Genomic DNA, 16,996 nt, shown 5'->3' with positions numbered 1-16,996 from the left:
CTTAATGTTATTTCAGGGACAAACTGCCTACTACAAAATGCAGCCCATAGGACGTGAACGTGATCTTGGCCACACCTTGTCATTACTGGTTTGCAGAATTATTTCCCTATCCTTTTCTGAAAACTATTCAACATAGAATTGAACGATAGCAACTCTGGCAAGAATCCTCCTATATACACAATGAAAAATTAGTTCTGAGCTCTGCAAGTGATAACACAAGTGTCACACTTCTTTTCACAGACACTGAAAGGCAGGGGTTGGTCTGGCTAAGGTCACAGGATTTTATAATGGCTTTAATTTTTAGAGCTGTGGCACAATTAGCGGGAATTTCACTATCTTTGCTGGGATGGGTTTTATCTTGTCTTACAAACTACCTGCCACAATGGAAAAATCTCAACCTGGACTTAAATGAAATGGAAAACTTGACCATGGGACTCTGGCAGACCTGCGTCACCCAAGAGGAAGTGGGGATGCAATGCAAGGACTTTGATTCTTTCCTGGCTTTGCCTGCTGAGCTCAGGATCTCCAGGATTTTAATGTTCCTCTCAAATGGCCTGGGATTCCTGGGCCTGCTGGTGTCGGGGTTTGGCCTGGACTGCTTGAGAATTGGAGAGCGACAGCAGGATGTCAAGAAGCGGCTGTTAATCCTGGGAGGAGTTCTGTTCTGGACAGCAGGAGTCACAGCCCTTGCTCCTGTCTCTTGGGTCGCCCACAGGACAGTCCAGGAGTTCTGGGATGAGACCATCCCCGAGACTGTGCCCAGGTGGGAGTTTGGGGAGGCCCTCTTTATCGGTTGGTTTGCTGGATTCTCTCTCCTGCTCGGAGGGTGTCTGCTAAACTGGGCCGCCTGCGGGAGCCAGGTTCCCCTGGCTTCCGGTCAATATGCAGTGGCAGAAACGTCGCCTCACTGTCTACACCTGGAGATGAAAACCACTCACCTGAAACTCTAAGCCAGAAGGGATCAGCGGTGCCCTCAGATGATTTGGTAGGATTTCCTGTTACACAGTAACCCATTCACTATGCTTTTGATTTTCTGAAATGCATTTTCCCGTTGCTTCTGAAACTGTCATTTCTTCCTAAGATGGTAAACCACTTTTATCTTCTACTCTGAGACCAAAACCAATCAAGACTTAACAGTAATCATACTCATTACTGGGGATGAGTTTTCTCAGTTTTAAAGTAGATTCAGTGATTGCATAGAACCGGTAAATAAAACATTGTATTAGTACCTACACATCTTTTGAAGGTGTTATTTAATAGAGATGAATCATTTGGCAATTGGAAATGTTACTGCTGACCATTGACTTCTTTCAAGTGTTTAAGATCACCTATTATACTGAAACCAAAGGCTGGCTGCTTATTTTTTTAAAAGGTATGACATCTGATTATATTAGAAAACCTGCTGGCTCTCTGAAAGCTTGAGAGGTGCATATGGGGGACACATCATCTGTTTTTTAATTGGAGACTTCAGTGCCTCTATGGAGACTTTTCCATTCATTCATGTCTTCTTTACTGTGTCAGAAGCAGAGGAGGGCAGTCTTGTGTTTTAAAGATTCATGTAAAATCTACCACACCAACATGCTTTTGCTTCTGTGTCCTGTGCTCTGCGGTAGATGGTGCAGCCACAGGGGCACTGCAGGTTGGGACTGGGGGGTGTGGGCAGATCTCCCCACCCCCCTTTTAAAAAAAAATCAGCAATATATATGGTCCAACCAAGAACTATTCACAGCAAGCTGCTGGCTTGGGGAATTCTTTTTTTTTTTTTTTTAATTTATTTATTTTATTATTTTATTTTATTGGTTTTTGGCTGCGTTGGGTCTTCGTTGCTACGCGTGGGCTTTCTCTAGTTGCGGCGAGCGGGGGCTACTCTTCGTTGCGGTGCACGGGCTTCTCAATGCGGTGGCTTCTCTTGTTGCGGAGCATGGGCTCTAGATGTGTGGGCTTCAGTAGTTGTGGCACAGGGGCTCAGTAGTTGTGGCTCATGGGCTCTAGAGTGCAGGCTCAGTAGTTGTGGCGCACAGGCTTAGTTGCTCCGTGGCGTGTGGGATCTTCCTGGACCAGGGCTCGAACCCGTGTCTCCTGCATTGGCAGGTGGATTCTTAACCACTGCGCCACCAGGGAAGCCCCCAAACTTGGGGAATTCTTCATGAAAGAGTTTATATTTGTTTGGTATATAGTTCAAGTAAACTTTTGTGTTTGCGCCAGAGAAATTCACTGAACAATAAATGACACTGAAATAAAGTATTAGGTAATATGTATCTTTGTTTAAAAAAAAAAAACACTGAATTTTTTTCCACCCACAAACACATGAAAAGTGCAGAAACCAGAGTTAATCTATGTGATGTATTTGCATACTTTTACAAACAAGACAAATTAAAACAGAAACATATTCAGAATTTAACCTGATTAAATATTTAGTTCAGTCCTGAGCTTTTGATATTTAATACAATATAAAGTAATAGCAAAAAAAAGATTTTAAATTTATTTGATTTGCATGCTACAGAGATTCAGCTAAACTTTGTTCATTTGGCTAGCAATATTCTTTTTGTACCTGTAACACTTAGATTCTGATATACAAAATTGTAATAACATACTGATAATTCAAACTTGAGAACTAAATATTACATTCTTTTTACCCTGTGAAGAATAAATTCTACCTTTAAAAAATAGTACTTATAATATTAAAATTCATGTTGTCCATATGGTTTTGTGAGCAAGTTATTAAAATGTTTTGTCACTGTGAATCATTTGGGTTAGTACAAATATGACAGGATTGTTAAAAGCTGCCTATAAATACATAACACTATTGCTGATTTTTAAAGAGTGAAAAAGGATTATATTAAGTTTGTCTCTCATGTTAGAAATGAGCAAATGCTGTAAAATAAAACCAAAAGCATCTTGGTCACAACTGCTAACTACCAGCCTGAGACAGATTTTATTCTTTTATGCTTGTCTGAAACTCTTTGTCGTACAAAAAGTTAACAGCTAATCTGATGGAATTTATAAAGCTGTAAATATTCCAATATAGCCTCTTCTGTGTCAAACATTTAAGATGGCCAGAACCGAACTATATATTAAACAGAACATAAATAAGACCGTAAATAAATAAATGAAGAAAATAAAATCGTACGGTACAACCACACATAATCCTATAAACATTTTCATGGTCAAACTAAGAAGCTGAAAACAGCTGACCTTCATTTAACTCTACATTAAATAAACTTCTGTTTTTCACATTTGACCTCGACAAGGATGAATGGTGCTCTTCCTCCAGTTCTCCTCGGTCACCTAACAGGATGAACTGGGCCGCCTGCAAGGACTGTACTCAGTCAATTCACGAGGCTGGTTTTTGTTCAAAGTAGTGTCACGTCCAGTTATTCCTTCAAAGACTTTTGTATATAAATGGTGGGACACTTGGGAAAAAGTCATTACAGTTCTAGGCTCAGAAATGGCTTGATCTGAATTTTGATTCTGATAAAATGAACCTTCCAAAACATGTGTAATTACTTTCAAATAAATATTCTTACCAATGAGGATTCTAGCTTAGGAACAGAACTTGTGTTTCTTTTTTTTAAGGGGCCCATTCCTTTAAGATGATTTTTTCATCTCTTAAAAAAAAAATTGATTTCACTTGTTACATAAGATGGCTCACCAAACATTGCCTCTTCCAGTATTACAGACCGAGTAATATGTATGATTTAACTTGCATAAAACTATTTCTTTTAAAAGCCTTTTATGCTGGCAGAGCTAACCTGGGGATTTGTTTCTTTTAAGAAGTGCTTGGGTCGGGTAAGCTCAACTTCTCCACTGGAGGAAACTTTGGTCAGTTTCCATCTTGTTTGCCTGGAATATATATATATATATATATTTATTTATTTATTTTTTACAAATGACTCAGCTTTTACTTCAAATTAATAATCTCCCCAGGCACCCTCTTCTCTTTGCCTCCCAACTCCTTACCACAAGTTATAGATAGGATTCCCTAAAAATGACAGCTGCAAAGTAATTTCTAGTAAATGTTAGAAACCTGTTTACTGAAGTATTTAAAAAATTTTTGGCAACCTTGATTCAATCAAGATACCCTTTGCTCTGTTCCTGGTTTCAGCAAGTGATGCTCATGTGTTCCCCTCCACAGTACCAGCACTGTCTGTGCTCAGCACCCTGGGCCCCTACCTTCCCCCACTTGGTACCATCCTCACACCTAGGACGAAGCATGACTGGTGCAAGCCAGACACTCATGTCTGAACACCGACGCGCAATCGGGTTGAGCGAGAAGCAGCAGCTGCCCACTGACGTGCTGATTCTAGTGTATTTGAGGCGAACTGGCTTTCTCCTTTCATCTCCCTACCCTTAAAGTCCTGCATCACGGGATCTGTATGTGCTGGGAGCACTGCTCCTTCGCATTCTTGTCTTCCTGCACGCAGCGTTTTGTTTTTGTTTTCTTTAGACAAATAGAAAAGGACCAAGAAAGGCAGTTGTTTTAAGGAAACAAAGTGTTCCGACAGAGGTGACGGAAATGAACGCAGCACCTGTTTCAGGTGGACCCGGGACTCTGCACTGAAGCTCATGCTCAAGTTCAACCTCACGCTGAACGAGCTGCCCTCTAGCACCAAGCATCACCTGGCGCCACTGCCAGCTTCATAGTTGCTCATGGGAAAACAAAGGAAAAGCGAAAACCGCCTGCTGCTAAACTGAGTTATTTCTCAACAGTCGGTTCAATAGGATACACGCTGGGTCCTGCCTCTATTCCATTTTTTACCAAATAAAGCCCATTGGCGATACACGTACACTGTACATCTGTGTACCAGATGATCCTGTTTGGGTTATCTGATTTTTTTTTTTTTTAAACATGTAAGAATTACATTCAAGGTACTTTACAAATTAACATGTTGAAAATCTGATGTGAAATAAAAGCTCTTTAAGAATTGACAGTTATATTACAAAAAAACCCAAAAAACAAAAAACAAAACCCCAAACAAGAAAATGTTCAGTCTTTTGCCCTCCCTAAGAAATGAAGAGGTGAAAACACGATCTCGTCAGCGATGTAATCAGACGTCATCAGCCGGCAGGGACGGGATGCTGATCTTCGCTCTGGTGAAGTAGGCAATCTTCTCCCTAGAGCCGGGGTGAGAAATACACCGACTTCAATAGGATGTTGAAAATGCTCTATGCCCGTTAAAAATAGTCCCAAGAACGCCAGCGTTGTCTCCACAGGCCCGGATGGGAGATCTTGTCCTTAGCTAGAGCTCCATTTAAAATCAAGACTGTCTTCGCCTTTTTACGGAAGGACATAAAGGAGAACGGCAGCTCTGACCCATGGTAACCACCGGTCGACAGAGGCAGTAAGGTCCCTCCCAGGATTTCCAACCTCAGACAGGTTTTAAACCACTGGGGCGGGGGTGTCGGGGGAGCGTGCCAGTCTAGGTCTGAGCATTTCTAGACCAGGTAGTAGAGGATTCCAGGGGCCAGAATCCTCACAGGAAAGTACACGATCTGGGGAGAATTCTTTAAACTCAATACCATGCTAAGGTAAGGGCAACATAATGAGCGATGGATACCGGGGCTCAGATGAGGGAAGAGAAGGAGCCTGACCGTCGTAAAGGCAGATCTGCCGCATCCCGATGCGGGGATGAGTAGAAACAACCTGAGAGGGAGAGGCTGAGAAAGAAGGGGCGGGAGGGTTTTCAGAGCTTAGGAGAGTGTCAAGAAAGTAAGGTTTTAGGGTTGTAGAGCCGCCAAGGACAGGAGCAACACGTCTAGCCTCCAAGAAGCCTTCACATTGAACAGTCCCCCCTCAACACAGGCTGCTGAGGGGGTTCCCCACATGCGGACACGCTGGAAGCCCTAAGGAGGCACAAAGCACGGGCCCGCCTTCGAGAAACTGGGGGTGAGATGGTGCAGGAGCATGGTGTTACGATGCAAGAACTGAGGCGGAAAAGCTCTATGTCTAAGGAAATGAGAGAGAAGGAAGGAAGCATGAAAACCCTGGGCAAGTTGGAAGGAGAGTTATTTTTGTGCTACAGAGTCCTTTCCATTTGCTCAATTCTATGAGATAAAATTAAGAATTAAAGGGGTGAGTGAAAGTAGTCACGATGTCACTGAAGGCAGAACCCAAAACTGGGGTCTTTGCTTCGACACTTCCCGCAAGCGAATTTCTTTGGCTCACGTGGTGCTTTTTAAACACACAAATTAGTTGTCAGTGTCTACGCTTGATATGTTTCACATAAAATTCCTGATTTCTACCTTCCCTCGACAAATCGGAAGAGCAGGGAGCCCTGGGCTTTGGGAGAGCAGCTCAGGGAGAGCGCCCCAGGCCCCTGCACATATCCTGGTCCATCTCCCTCTCCTTCATCACCTGCCTGGTGATACGCCTGGCTTTGGGTGCTAAGGGAGTGTTTATAAACATTTATTTCGGGTTTTAGCAGCAGCTGAGGTTGGATGACTTCTCCTCTGGACAGTGTTTCTTGCACCAAAGGCACGAGAGGATTCCCCGCACCACCCTGCAGTTCTAGAAATCCAAGGAGCGGCATCCTCTGAAAGTTACAAGAGCGACCCTGGAGCTGAATGGAGACAGGAAAAAGCTGACTCTTTACTATAAGCCATCGTGTTAAAGAGAGTCTGAGCCTGCCATGACCCGTCTCCTTCCCCCGCACCCGACTCACTCAGGACAGCAGGAACTGCCACTGCGTCCTCTGGCACCAAACCCATCCCTTCCTAATGAGCCCTCTCCACCCCACATCCCGTCTGCCCCGCACATCAGACATGCTCCTTGGGCTTCTCCCACTTCAGCCCAAGAGCTTCCTACAGACCCCTCCACACGACACACACACACACACACACACCCACCCACCCACCCACCACAGACCAATAAAACCACACCTCTCCTGTCGCCTCCCTCTCACTTGACTGAAACTGTCCCTGGATGGTCACCAGTGGCCCCCAGCCTGGGGAGTGTCTTTCAATCCTTCTTTGCTGTTGCCTTTGACAGTGTCTGTCACCCTCCCCCCTTAGCTCCAGGACCACGCTCCCCAGTTCTCCTCTTAGCTCTCCAGCCATTCCTTCTTAATCTCAACAGTCTCCTGTCCTGGTCACCTTCTCACACTTTCCGGGATGTCAGACCCATGTTTGTTGTGGAACCACCATATGTGAGATGAAGACTCCCATTTTTATCTCCTGGCTTCAGATTTTTATTTCTACTTACCTACTGACCATGGCTTCCCAAGCTGGCCCGCGGGAACTGTTAGGCTGGTATGTCCAAAAGCAGAACTCTCCCCGCCCCCCAGCGCCCCTCCGTCCACCCGCCTCCCATCACCCTCCTATCGCCTGCCTGGCCTCCCCTTTCCAGGGTCTGCCCGGCCGCTCTCCACAACGCCTCTAACGCCCTCACTCACTCCTGCGCTTGGAGACCCCTGCTGGTCCCCCACCACTCAAAGCCAGTGCTGGAAGCTTCGACACAGCACATGGGGCCTTGTGTGGTCGACAGGCTCACCCGCTGGCACTGACCTTTAAGGCTCTGTGCCTCTGTCCCTGCCGGTCCCTCCGGCCTCGATGCCCTTTCCAAAACCACCACGCCTGGTGCCTGACACACGCGTACCCATTCTTCCAGCCTGTACGGCCTCTTAGACTCCCGTGCGCTCCCGCAGGCCCAGTGTCTGCCCTCACGGGACCCCGCCTGGCCTTCAGGGGGCTCCTTCCGCATGGCACTGCCCGCCCCCCTCACACAGACCGGAGCCTCCTTCAGGCCAGGGGCGCTTGCCCTTCTCTGGGTGCCCGGGCCCAGCCCCGTGCATGGCTCACGGGGCCTGAGGAACAGTCCAGGGAGGGACCAGCAAAACCCCGAAGACAGGTGACTTTTCTGTACCTTTTTGTTTTCTGCGTTAAGATTTCCCAGTGAGATGTCTAACTGCTCCTAAGAGCTGGGGACACCCCGGGTCCCCGGAGAGCCGGGCTCAAATGGAGTCAGGACTGTGGCCGGCAGGGTCTGTGAGCTCAGGGACACACACACATCAAACCGGAAGCAGAGGGCCTGGTGTCCCACATCCCAACACGTGTCACCTGCCAGCCACCCTGCGGTGCAGGCCTGCGTGATTCAGACACACGGGGACAGCCCCGCCCGTCCCACGGGCGCTCACCTGAAGGACTGCACCTGCCGGGGCACCTTCCGGCTCTGCTCCCGAAGCCGGCACACGTCCTTGGAGACCTGCCTCATCAGCTTCTCTGCGTTCAGGTCCTGCTTCTGCTCTTCTCTGGACTGTTCGGCCTGGTAAGGAAATGAAAACACAGAACCCCCCGGAACATTAGTTAGAGATTCCCAAAGGGGTGCACTAAGGCTTGAAGGACGCCGGGCTCATGTCAGGAGGCCAGCCCAGCAGGACGACACCCGTGCGTCCACCTCACGCCGACAGGGAGCAGCTACTGGGTCGGGGCAAGTGTGTTTTAATGCATTTAAAAAATCTTATCACATAGGCAAAATGGGATCATCTTGTTACATCTGGAACACCTGGTAACTGCCCCCCCCCTCCACCCACCAAAACAGAAATTTAAAACTACTTACAGCACCATGTCCAAGAAATATCTACTGTTAACATTTTGGAGAATACACTTTCAACCTCTTATTCATCTTTTCAACCCTTTTTTTTCTGTCTTAGTCCTTTTAAAAGCTGTTTACTGAAGTAGAATTTACATACCAAAATAGTGCACACAGACGCGTGTGCAGCTCAAAGAGCCTTTTACAAAGTGATACCCTTCTCGAAACTACCAGACTGTAAACATCCCAGGGAGAGGACAGAGCACGTCCCAGTCTAAGTTTCCACAGAGGCTTCTACTCCCAGGAGGACGCGTTGTGAGTTGCGCTCAGCCCTTGGCAGGGAGGGGCGGGCGTGTGTACTGGGAGGGGACACTGTTAATTTGAGTCAGGGGTTGGGGAGACTCCATTCATTTGGGCACCCTCTCCCCATGACCTCCCAACTGGGGCGCTACGGTAACAGAATTTACTGCTCAGTGGAGGCCACTGGTCATGGTGGGGCAGCTGGACCTGTGAAGGAAATGGGTGAGGAAATTTAGAATACTGGTGTTTGCAGCTAAGTCTTACAAGAGAGATCAGCTCGGGATCAGAACTAAGTAGTCGGCACAAAGAGATGGAAGGAAAAGTGGCTTTGCTGACGGTGGTGCCTGTAGCCTAGAGCAAGCTGATGGTCCCATCACTGGGACCCTTCTGCACTTGAAAAAGCCGACTGCTGTGCTTGTGTTGTTAACACAGGCAGCTGTAAACTTTACAGTAAAGAGCAAGGTCTTCCGGCTTAAGAGACAAAAGACAAGAACCAGTCTGACTGGTTCAGAGCCGAACAGATACAAACAGCAATTCTACTACTAGAATTCTATTCGTGCTTTGGAAACGCTACCGAAACAAGAAAGGTGTCCCAAAATGTATAGGAGTGTTCACTTCCACACTGTCTATGACTGAAATTTGGGAAACTATCATTAGTAGAATAATGAAATAGTTATATTTATGATTAAATAAATATGATATGATATATTCATAATGTGTATTACAAATGCCTTAAAACAATCAATTTCAGCAACATAAACAAATATGGAAAGCTGTTCATCTTACATGACTAGAATTAGGTGGGGAAAAAAATAAGTTGTAGAACAGTATGTCTTCAGACCCTAGTTTTCTGTAACTCTTCCAAATAACACTGACACATATACATGGCATAAAAAAGAGCTGGAAGGACATATAACAGTCAACAGAGGTCATCCCTGGGGAGTGGGACTCAGGGGCACTTCTATCAATACTTTTTGCTTTATATACTTCTGCATTATTTGGCTTTGTTACAACATGTTAATTTTTTAACTAAAAAAAACTTTCTAAATTTTAAAATATTCTCAACACACAAAGTGCACTAAACTCAGTTTAAATCTGAAAGCAAAAATGCTTGTGGCACTTTTAGGAAAGATGACATTTTACAAAAACTATTTATTCAGCCAAGTACTGATGAAGATTCAGTTATACTCACACCACTTTACGGAAAGCTAAATAGCCTACAATGGGGCATAACCTAGTTAGTACTTTGTTAATAATACTCTACCCCAGTAACATCTGATTTTTTTCACCACAAAGGATCCCTTTTCCAGATATTTTTTACTGCTCCCCTTTCCTCTCCTTGTTTTGAATGATTTTGTTTAGAAAAGTGGCCTATATTTAAGAAACAGTTCTTTCTTGATTATTTTGGAATTGATGAGATAGGTGAGCCGTCACTCGGAGCTTCTGAATTTGTGTAATTCAAATTCAAAGGGGACAGATGTGATATTTTAGTTACTTTGCGAAGCCTTACCTTCAGCCAATGGATGAGTTTTTACTAGGCGTCAGGTTGGGAACTACTGACTTAGTAGACACAAAGAAATGACTTCTACCATGATGTGGTTCATCCAGCTAGGAAACTAGTAATTCTACTAAAATGTTGCTGCTATTCTAATTTTGGGGAACTTATAAGATGAACAAACCAATCTTAAAATGGCCATCTCCTTACTGACTTGAACAAACGGAGAGATCAGGAAAAACCAGCAAAGGAAGGTACATGCCGGATATACTTAGGGGAGAAAAGCTGGCCCGGTTTCCCCAAGAAAGTGTATTTTACCAGATCAGAGATACAACAGGCCCCCGGGACCCTGTTCAGTATTTTGTCCCCTTCCATATGAATGGAAGTGTGCGGCCTATTTTATCCCCTGTACGCGCTATTAAGACGGCCCCTCGAAGTAGCCTGCCGCCTGCTGCTGTTTGCAACTACCAGCATTTACGTGGCGGCCGCAGAGTCACTCTGAGACTTGGCTTTGTTCTGCGCAAAGTGAGACCGACCACCAAGGAACACACGAAGAGCCTCCTCTCCCTGCTGAGTGAGAACGCACTTTACCGCAGACTCCATTTGTCTCTGTGTTTATGTATTTATACCTGTACCTGGGTCTATATCTTCCTCCAAAAGTCTGGGTGCTAAAATATATCATAAAATTTTCATCAGGTGTTAATAATCGACAGTCGCCAGCTTTGCAGGCAGTCGAGGCTCAGCGCTGAGCACTTCACTGTAATCACTGAGTTCTTTTGTTGAATGAGCTGTATTAACATTTCTGACATATAATTTTCTTAGCGGATTCTAACTTTTACAAATGTTAACATCTGTATTATTTTAAGCTTTTAAGAAGCCTAGCGTCACAGAACTGGCATTTTGACAGGGGAACACTCAGAGGAAGAAAAAGAAATTTCTGCTTTGTAAGCAACCTGAGGCTCCTTTGGAAAAATACCAGCCCTTCCTCAGCACGCCTCTCCCCTTCTCACCCAACAAGTCACGATAAAGCTGCCTGGTTCAGGAGGATCGGAAGCCAGTTTTTATGCCCCGGATTCCAGGAGAGTGTGATTAACCTTCAGTTTACGCGGTGGGGGGCCTGACCTGCAGGAAGGTCCAGTGATTTATTTACGGTCACGTTAAGAAGCCTGACGGAGTAAGGAACACAATCCGTCCTAATTACAGTCCTGAGCTTCTCGCTCTGCTTCCTAAGGGGGTTGTACTATACACGAGGACACTACCTCTGATTCAGGTTTTATTCTGAGCTACAAAACAGACTTTCAGCCACAAAGGAGGAAGGTTATGGAGAGTGACCCAGAGGCCTGACAGCATTCCTAACAAGGCAGGCAGATCTGGGCTCTGCTGCTGGACTCCGTTCACAGCTTCCCTGGGAGCCGTATTTTTTATGGCAATTGGCAGGCTGTTGGCTCATCGTGAGGCATTTTACGGCCACGGTGCTGAAAATCTCACAAATCCCCAACCGCCGGCGGGGGGGCAGGTGGATGTGAAAGGGCAGCGTGTGTGTGTGTGCATGTGCACCAGTGTGTCCACATGTGTGTAAGGAGTGGACGTGGGGCTTAAGAGCAAGCAGGAGAGAAGCCAACGTTTCTCACCAACTTCTGTGGCCGGAATGAAAGGTGCAGAATAGGAAGCAGTCTCTCTTTCACAGGGCGGGTGAGCACAAACTTCAGGGATGAGAAAAAAAGGCACATAACTCCAATAATCTATCTATACATACAGAGTTGGTAAAAATAAAGATGAAAAAAATCTGTACTCAGGGGAATCAGATTATTCTCAAAATGGTACAAACGCACCTTGCTTTGCGGGCTCTTTCTTCACTATCATTGGATGCAAGGGCTGCCACCAGGCAGGAGGAAACACAATGGGAACAAATGTGTTCTAAGTTCTAGAAAAAGGACTTGAAGACTCGAGCAAGACTGAGGTGTAGGCTGGTACCTTCTCCCCGGCGGGCTTTAGGCAACGTGAACTCCACGCGAGTGCCCCGGTGCTCACGGCGGCGCCGAGCTGCGTACCTGCTTCTCGGCCTGCCGCAGGAGCTTCTGGAACCTCTCGTCCTCCAGCACGCCCGGCGGAAGGTCCGTCTCGCCCTGGGCTTTCAGGTCCTCGAGCTTCTGCCTCAGGCCCCGCAGGGCCTGCAGCTCGTCGTTCAGGCGGCTCTGCCGGGTCAGTGAGGCCTGCAGGTCCAGCTCCAGGTCCAGAGAGGTTCGCACGGGGCATTCGGGCGCTGCCCTTCTGAGCACCGGCTGGCACACCGCCTGGAGGGTTAGAAACAACACGACACCCTCATTACGTCGGTGGTCACCTAACAGGAGGGCACTATCCCTGCTTCCTGCTTTGGCCGATGAGGGGCGAGTGGCAGTGATGTGGCACCTCCTGCTCCTGTTACAGGGGCAGCAAAGGCCCAGAGCGGGGAGGCCGGGAGCCTTGGTCCTGAAGGAGGACAAGCAGAGCCCCCGGCCCACCTGCACTGAGCACGCAGGTAAGCAACAAACGAGCCTTTATTGTTTTAAACCGCAGAGAGTTTTGAAGTTGGCACCGTGGTAGAGCCTAGCTTAGCCAGACCAATTTACTGCACGAAGCTGGCCTCTGTGAACGACAAATACATCATAAGAATCTCACATCTGCTCCGTTTCAGGCCACGCACCTGCGTCCCCGCAGCTCACACCTCTCTCTTATCATTTCTGCACGCACTGGCCAGGACACAGCTGCTCAGGGGAGCTAGGGTTTTGACTCCTTCCTCGGTTTCCCATCACTTAATATCTATTCAGTACTTTCACCCCTGAATCACTGTGCTCCCTCTGGGGCCAAGCTTATCCACTTATCAAGAAATAATTACCGAATATGTATGAATGCATGTCCGCTGGGGGTTTGCAGGCAAAACACTAGGAGGAGAAGACACAATTTGTGACCTTGAGGACATCGTTTAGTGGGTGGTACGAGACAGTAAACAACAGCAAACCGCGAGGCGGCGGCTTCTGTGTCACAGGAAGTCAGGGAAGGGAGAGATCACTCAGGGCTGGGTCAGACTCGCTTGAGGAAAGGCCTTCAAACGAGGCTGGGCGGGACTGCCTGCGCAGAGGGAAACAAGGAGGGCATTTCTTGCCTAGACTGTTGGCAGTGGGAATGGAAAATAAGAGATTACTAATAAAAACGGGTACTGTTTGATACAAGACAGAAGGACTCAGACCTGACGGGTATTCCAGCTGGAAGGTCTGGAACAACGGTGGTGCTCATGACAGACGGGAAGGAGAGGCCTGTCCGTGCCGCTTCTCATTTCAGAGCCGCAGCCCCGGTCTGAATAGCTTTCCTTGTCTCCTCGGATTCCTCTTTCTCCTTGCCCAACATATCCTGCTGCAACATTCTCTAATGTTCTTATTATTAGCTTTCCCTTTATTCAACCTCTGCTCTAACAAACTTATTACACAGAAGAATCATCTAGACACACACTCTCTTCGACTGTACTACTCATTTTTTCAAGATCAGAAATCCTTCCCAGCTGTCAGGTACATGGAGGCTTTCTAAAGTCTCCCGTGGGCACGGCCTGCTGCTAAGTGTGTAACAGCGGGCTCGCTGGTTTGTAAGATCTGCCCATTTCCTTGGTGTCAATGCTCCCCGCCATGACTGCTCTCAGGCTGTCAGTGTGGTGTCGCTGAACTGGGGAGAGATGTGGCGATGGGTCCCCCCCAACCTCATGCCTCGCTGGCCGGGCTGCCGCCTTCCCAGCCAGGGAGCCTTCCACTGATCTCCGGAGGTGCTTTTGTTCTCTTCACCTCTACGTGGTTCTCATGCTATAACTCCTAAATCAGAACACACTTCTCCATTCACTTCTACCAAACTCTGTCTGCCCACTTTAAAAGCTATTGACAATGATCTCCTAAACAGTGTTTCAGGATTAACCTTTGTCTGGTTCAAGAAGTTCTAATAACTAAGTTTATCAGTAACCCGACTGTTTTTCAGCTCCACTCAATTCATAAACCCTGCTGGTTAAAAGTTCTCTGAAGAGTGCTACCATCCTCTGAAAGTATGTGCTTTTAAAAATGCAGGGGACTTAGAAAAGAGTTGGGAAGAATTTTCATTCAAGATGATGGAAATCTAGGTGCTTTTAAAGCACAAAGTTTGGTAATCTGAAAGATCTGTGTTTCAAAAGGTCCTGAAAATGCTGAGGTGAAAGAAATGCTTGCATATTTACCTTTAGAAAAAAGAAGTATGCTTATGACTGTCAAGTAGCTAGGAAGTTAAACCAGGAAGCTACATGTTGCCCAGTCACACATCCAGTACTTTGCCCACAGCGGCACTAAACCAGAGCCGCTGGTGAGGGTAATGACTCAAGTTACCCTCCAGTCTTCACTCCCACCCACGGGGCCCAAGCCTGGCCGAGCTGGGTCCCTCCTCATCCCCTGAATGTGCTTCCCTGCCCCCGTGCCATGTCAGGCCACCTACCAACAGCACCCAGTGTCCATCTCCATCCCTGCAACAAAGCTACCACTTTCTTTTGAAATTTTATAGGGGTGTCAAGGCCAGACACCTTCCCCACGAAGCATTTTTGATTCTCCTGACCAGGTGAGCTCACTCCGCCCTTCTATCTGCACCTGGACTCGCCCGTGTGCCCTCGGAAGACCTCCTCCAGGCAGGGAGGTCCTGCCCGTCACTGCAGAGCTTAGTGTGCACAGCGCTGCATTCTTACTGAACACCGTGCTTTAAGCCGAAATAAAGCGAAACAAATTATTAGTAAACAAGTAACTTTCCATTACTATTTCAGCTGCTGGTAAATAAACAGGAATTTCTGAACAGTCCAACCTTTTAATTTATTTAAAATTCTCCCAGAGTTTCCCCTTCGAGCTCATCCAGTGACCTCTGGCCTCCAGGAAAACCTGACTTGAGCTTTTCCATCTACATTAATCTTAATCTTCTAAAAATATCTGTTTTTAAGCAAGCTACTAAAACCGTGTCCTCCTTTTCCAGAACGCCTGCCCCTCACTAAAGGCACCGGGTGTTACACTCTCCCCACAGCTGCTCAAGAGCCAGCCGTGGTGTGGAGACCAGCAGCAGAGATGCTCCCCCCAGCTCGGCAGCCCCGTCTCCATCCATGCTGCAAAGCGGATTTACCCTTCGTTATCAGAGGTTCCACACCGGTGATGAATGAACGCTCTCCAGCACATCCTTCTCCATAACTGACACAACAGCTGTGTCTCCGTAATCCCAGTGGCTTCATCCCAGCGCCCCAGAGCACGGACACCCAGCAGTCCTGGTGTTCATGTTCTGACATGCAAGACGCTGGGTGGGTCCAGGACAGCGGGATGCCGCCGAGGGAATACATACCCTTTTGACTCTCAAACTTCGCCGTTCGGTGGAGTTTCTCACAAATAGTGATTTTTTAGCCAGGGTTGAACTGTCACTGTCACTTCGATTTAACTGGCAACAAAGGATTAAAAAAAAAAAGAAGAGGAAATCAGTGCGTACCAATGTGCTAGAGGAAGCTTGGAATTGAGAACACTATCACAGAAAGAAGGTAGTTTATTTCTTTAAGAAAATCCTCCCCAAACAAATTTTTCCCTGTTTTCTTGCTTTTCTTAAATAACTTGATTTTCTTTAAATAATTGCTTTTTGGTTACAGTTATCATAAGTCATTTGTTAAGAAAATTATATACATTTTGAAATAAAATTATCCCTTGTATTTTTAGCTAATGTGCAGTATCCATTCTTTAAAAGAAAGGTTTGTGTAATGCACAGAGCTCAAGGTCAGAGTGGAGTCGCAGGAGGTACAACTGGGAACGCGCCCAGCCCAGGCGGCCCACACTCACTCCCTCACCTGCTTCAGGTCTTTGCTGAAACGTCACCTTCTCAGTGACGTCTACTCCGAACATACTTAAATTTGCGACCCTCATCCTCAACATTTCCATCCCTTCTTAACTTGTTTTCCATAGCACTGGTCCCTGCCCAAGAGACTTCACAGTTTACTCATCATGTTTATTGTTTGGCTCAACTCACAAGAACATAAGCCCCGCAAGGGCAGGGCTCTGGGTCTTTGGCTCATGGACGAATCCCAAGGATCCGGCAATGTGCTTAATAAATAGCAGGTGCTTAATAAAAATGTTTGGTGAACTGAATGAATAAGTTTAGAATTCCGAAAGTATTTTCTAACCCACTTTATAACGTTAAATCTAAATTACTATAAATCATAAATACTTATGGAACTAGAATTTGGTAAACTGATGCAAATCACATCATATTCTCCATAGAACTATGAATCTGATTCAGTGTCTGGAGGCATTAATAAAGGCGATTTTTGTCCTAAAACCCAATTCACAATTTTTGACTCAGCAGGACTAACATGGTTTGAAGCATGCATGAGATGCAGCAGAAATATACAAGACATCATAAATCTTGAGTCACTTTAAGTTTCTAAATACACACTGAGGTCCAGACAGACTTAGCAGCCTGGTCCTTAATGTCACTTATTTGCCAAATAAATGGCATTAGAAGCAAAGAGACATTAAATTTGAGGAAAGAAAGGAAAGAAGAAAATTCCACAACCCAAACTAAAAAGAACGATTAAGAGTGTGATATTTTATGTATATTTTATGGCATTTCTAGCCATTAGAATCTGTAGTCGAGTTGGAAGATCCCCCGGCACT

General features: G+C 46.3%; 2 protein-coding genes across 5 annotated transcripts in view; one reads left to right on the top strand and one right to left on the bottom strand.

The window, feature by feature from the left end:
* The first annotated feature begins 287 nt into the window (after positions 1 to 287).
* LOC132356665 (claudin-22-like) lies at positions 288 to 15,909 on the top strand. Its single transcript, XM_059909641.1, has 2 exons — positions 288 to 985; positions 15,324 to 15,909. The coding sequence occupies exon 1, from the start codon at positions 288 to 290 to the stop codon at positions 948 to 950; it is 663 nt and encodes a 220-aa protein (XP_059765624.1). The 3' UTR covers positions 951 to 985; positions 15,324 to 15,909.
* The window catches only part of WWC2 (WW and C2 domain containing 2), a 163,585-nt gene continuing 148,913 nt past the window's right edge, over positions 2,325 to 16,996 (bottom strand). For all 4 annotated transcript variants that reach the window (XM_059909637.1, XM_059909638.1, XM_059909639.1 and 1 more), the window contains 4 exons: positions 15,681 to 15,773; positions 12,374 to 12,616; positions 8,133 to 8,260; positions 2,325 to 5,115 (listed from right to left, as the gene is read on the bottom strand). In XM_059909637.1, the coding sequence (XP_059765620.1) occupies positions 5,049 to 5,115; positions 8,133 to 8,260; positions 12,374 to 12,616; positions 15,681 to 15,773 (531 nt within the window). In that variant the 3' untranslated portion in view covers positions 2,325 to 5,048. The remainder of the gene's footprint in view (positions 5,116 to 8,132; positions 8,261 to 12,373; positions 12,617 to 15,680; positions 15,774 to 16,996) is intronic.

This window comes from Balaenoptera ricei, chromosome 21 (genome assembly GCF_028023285.1).
Source record: "Balaenoptera ricei isolate mBalRic1 chromosome 21, mBalRic1.hap2, whole genome shotgun sequence".
Taxonomy (NCBI): domain Eukaryota; kingdom Metazoa; phylum Chordata; class Mammalia; order Artiodactyla; family Balaenopteridae; genus Balaenoptera; species Balaenoptera ricei.
This window is presented reverse-complemented; position numbering and strand designations above follow the sequence as displayed.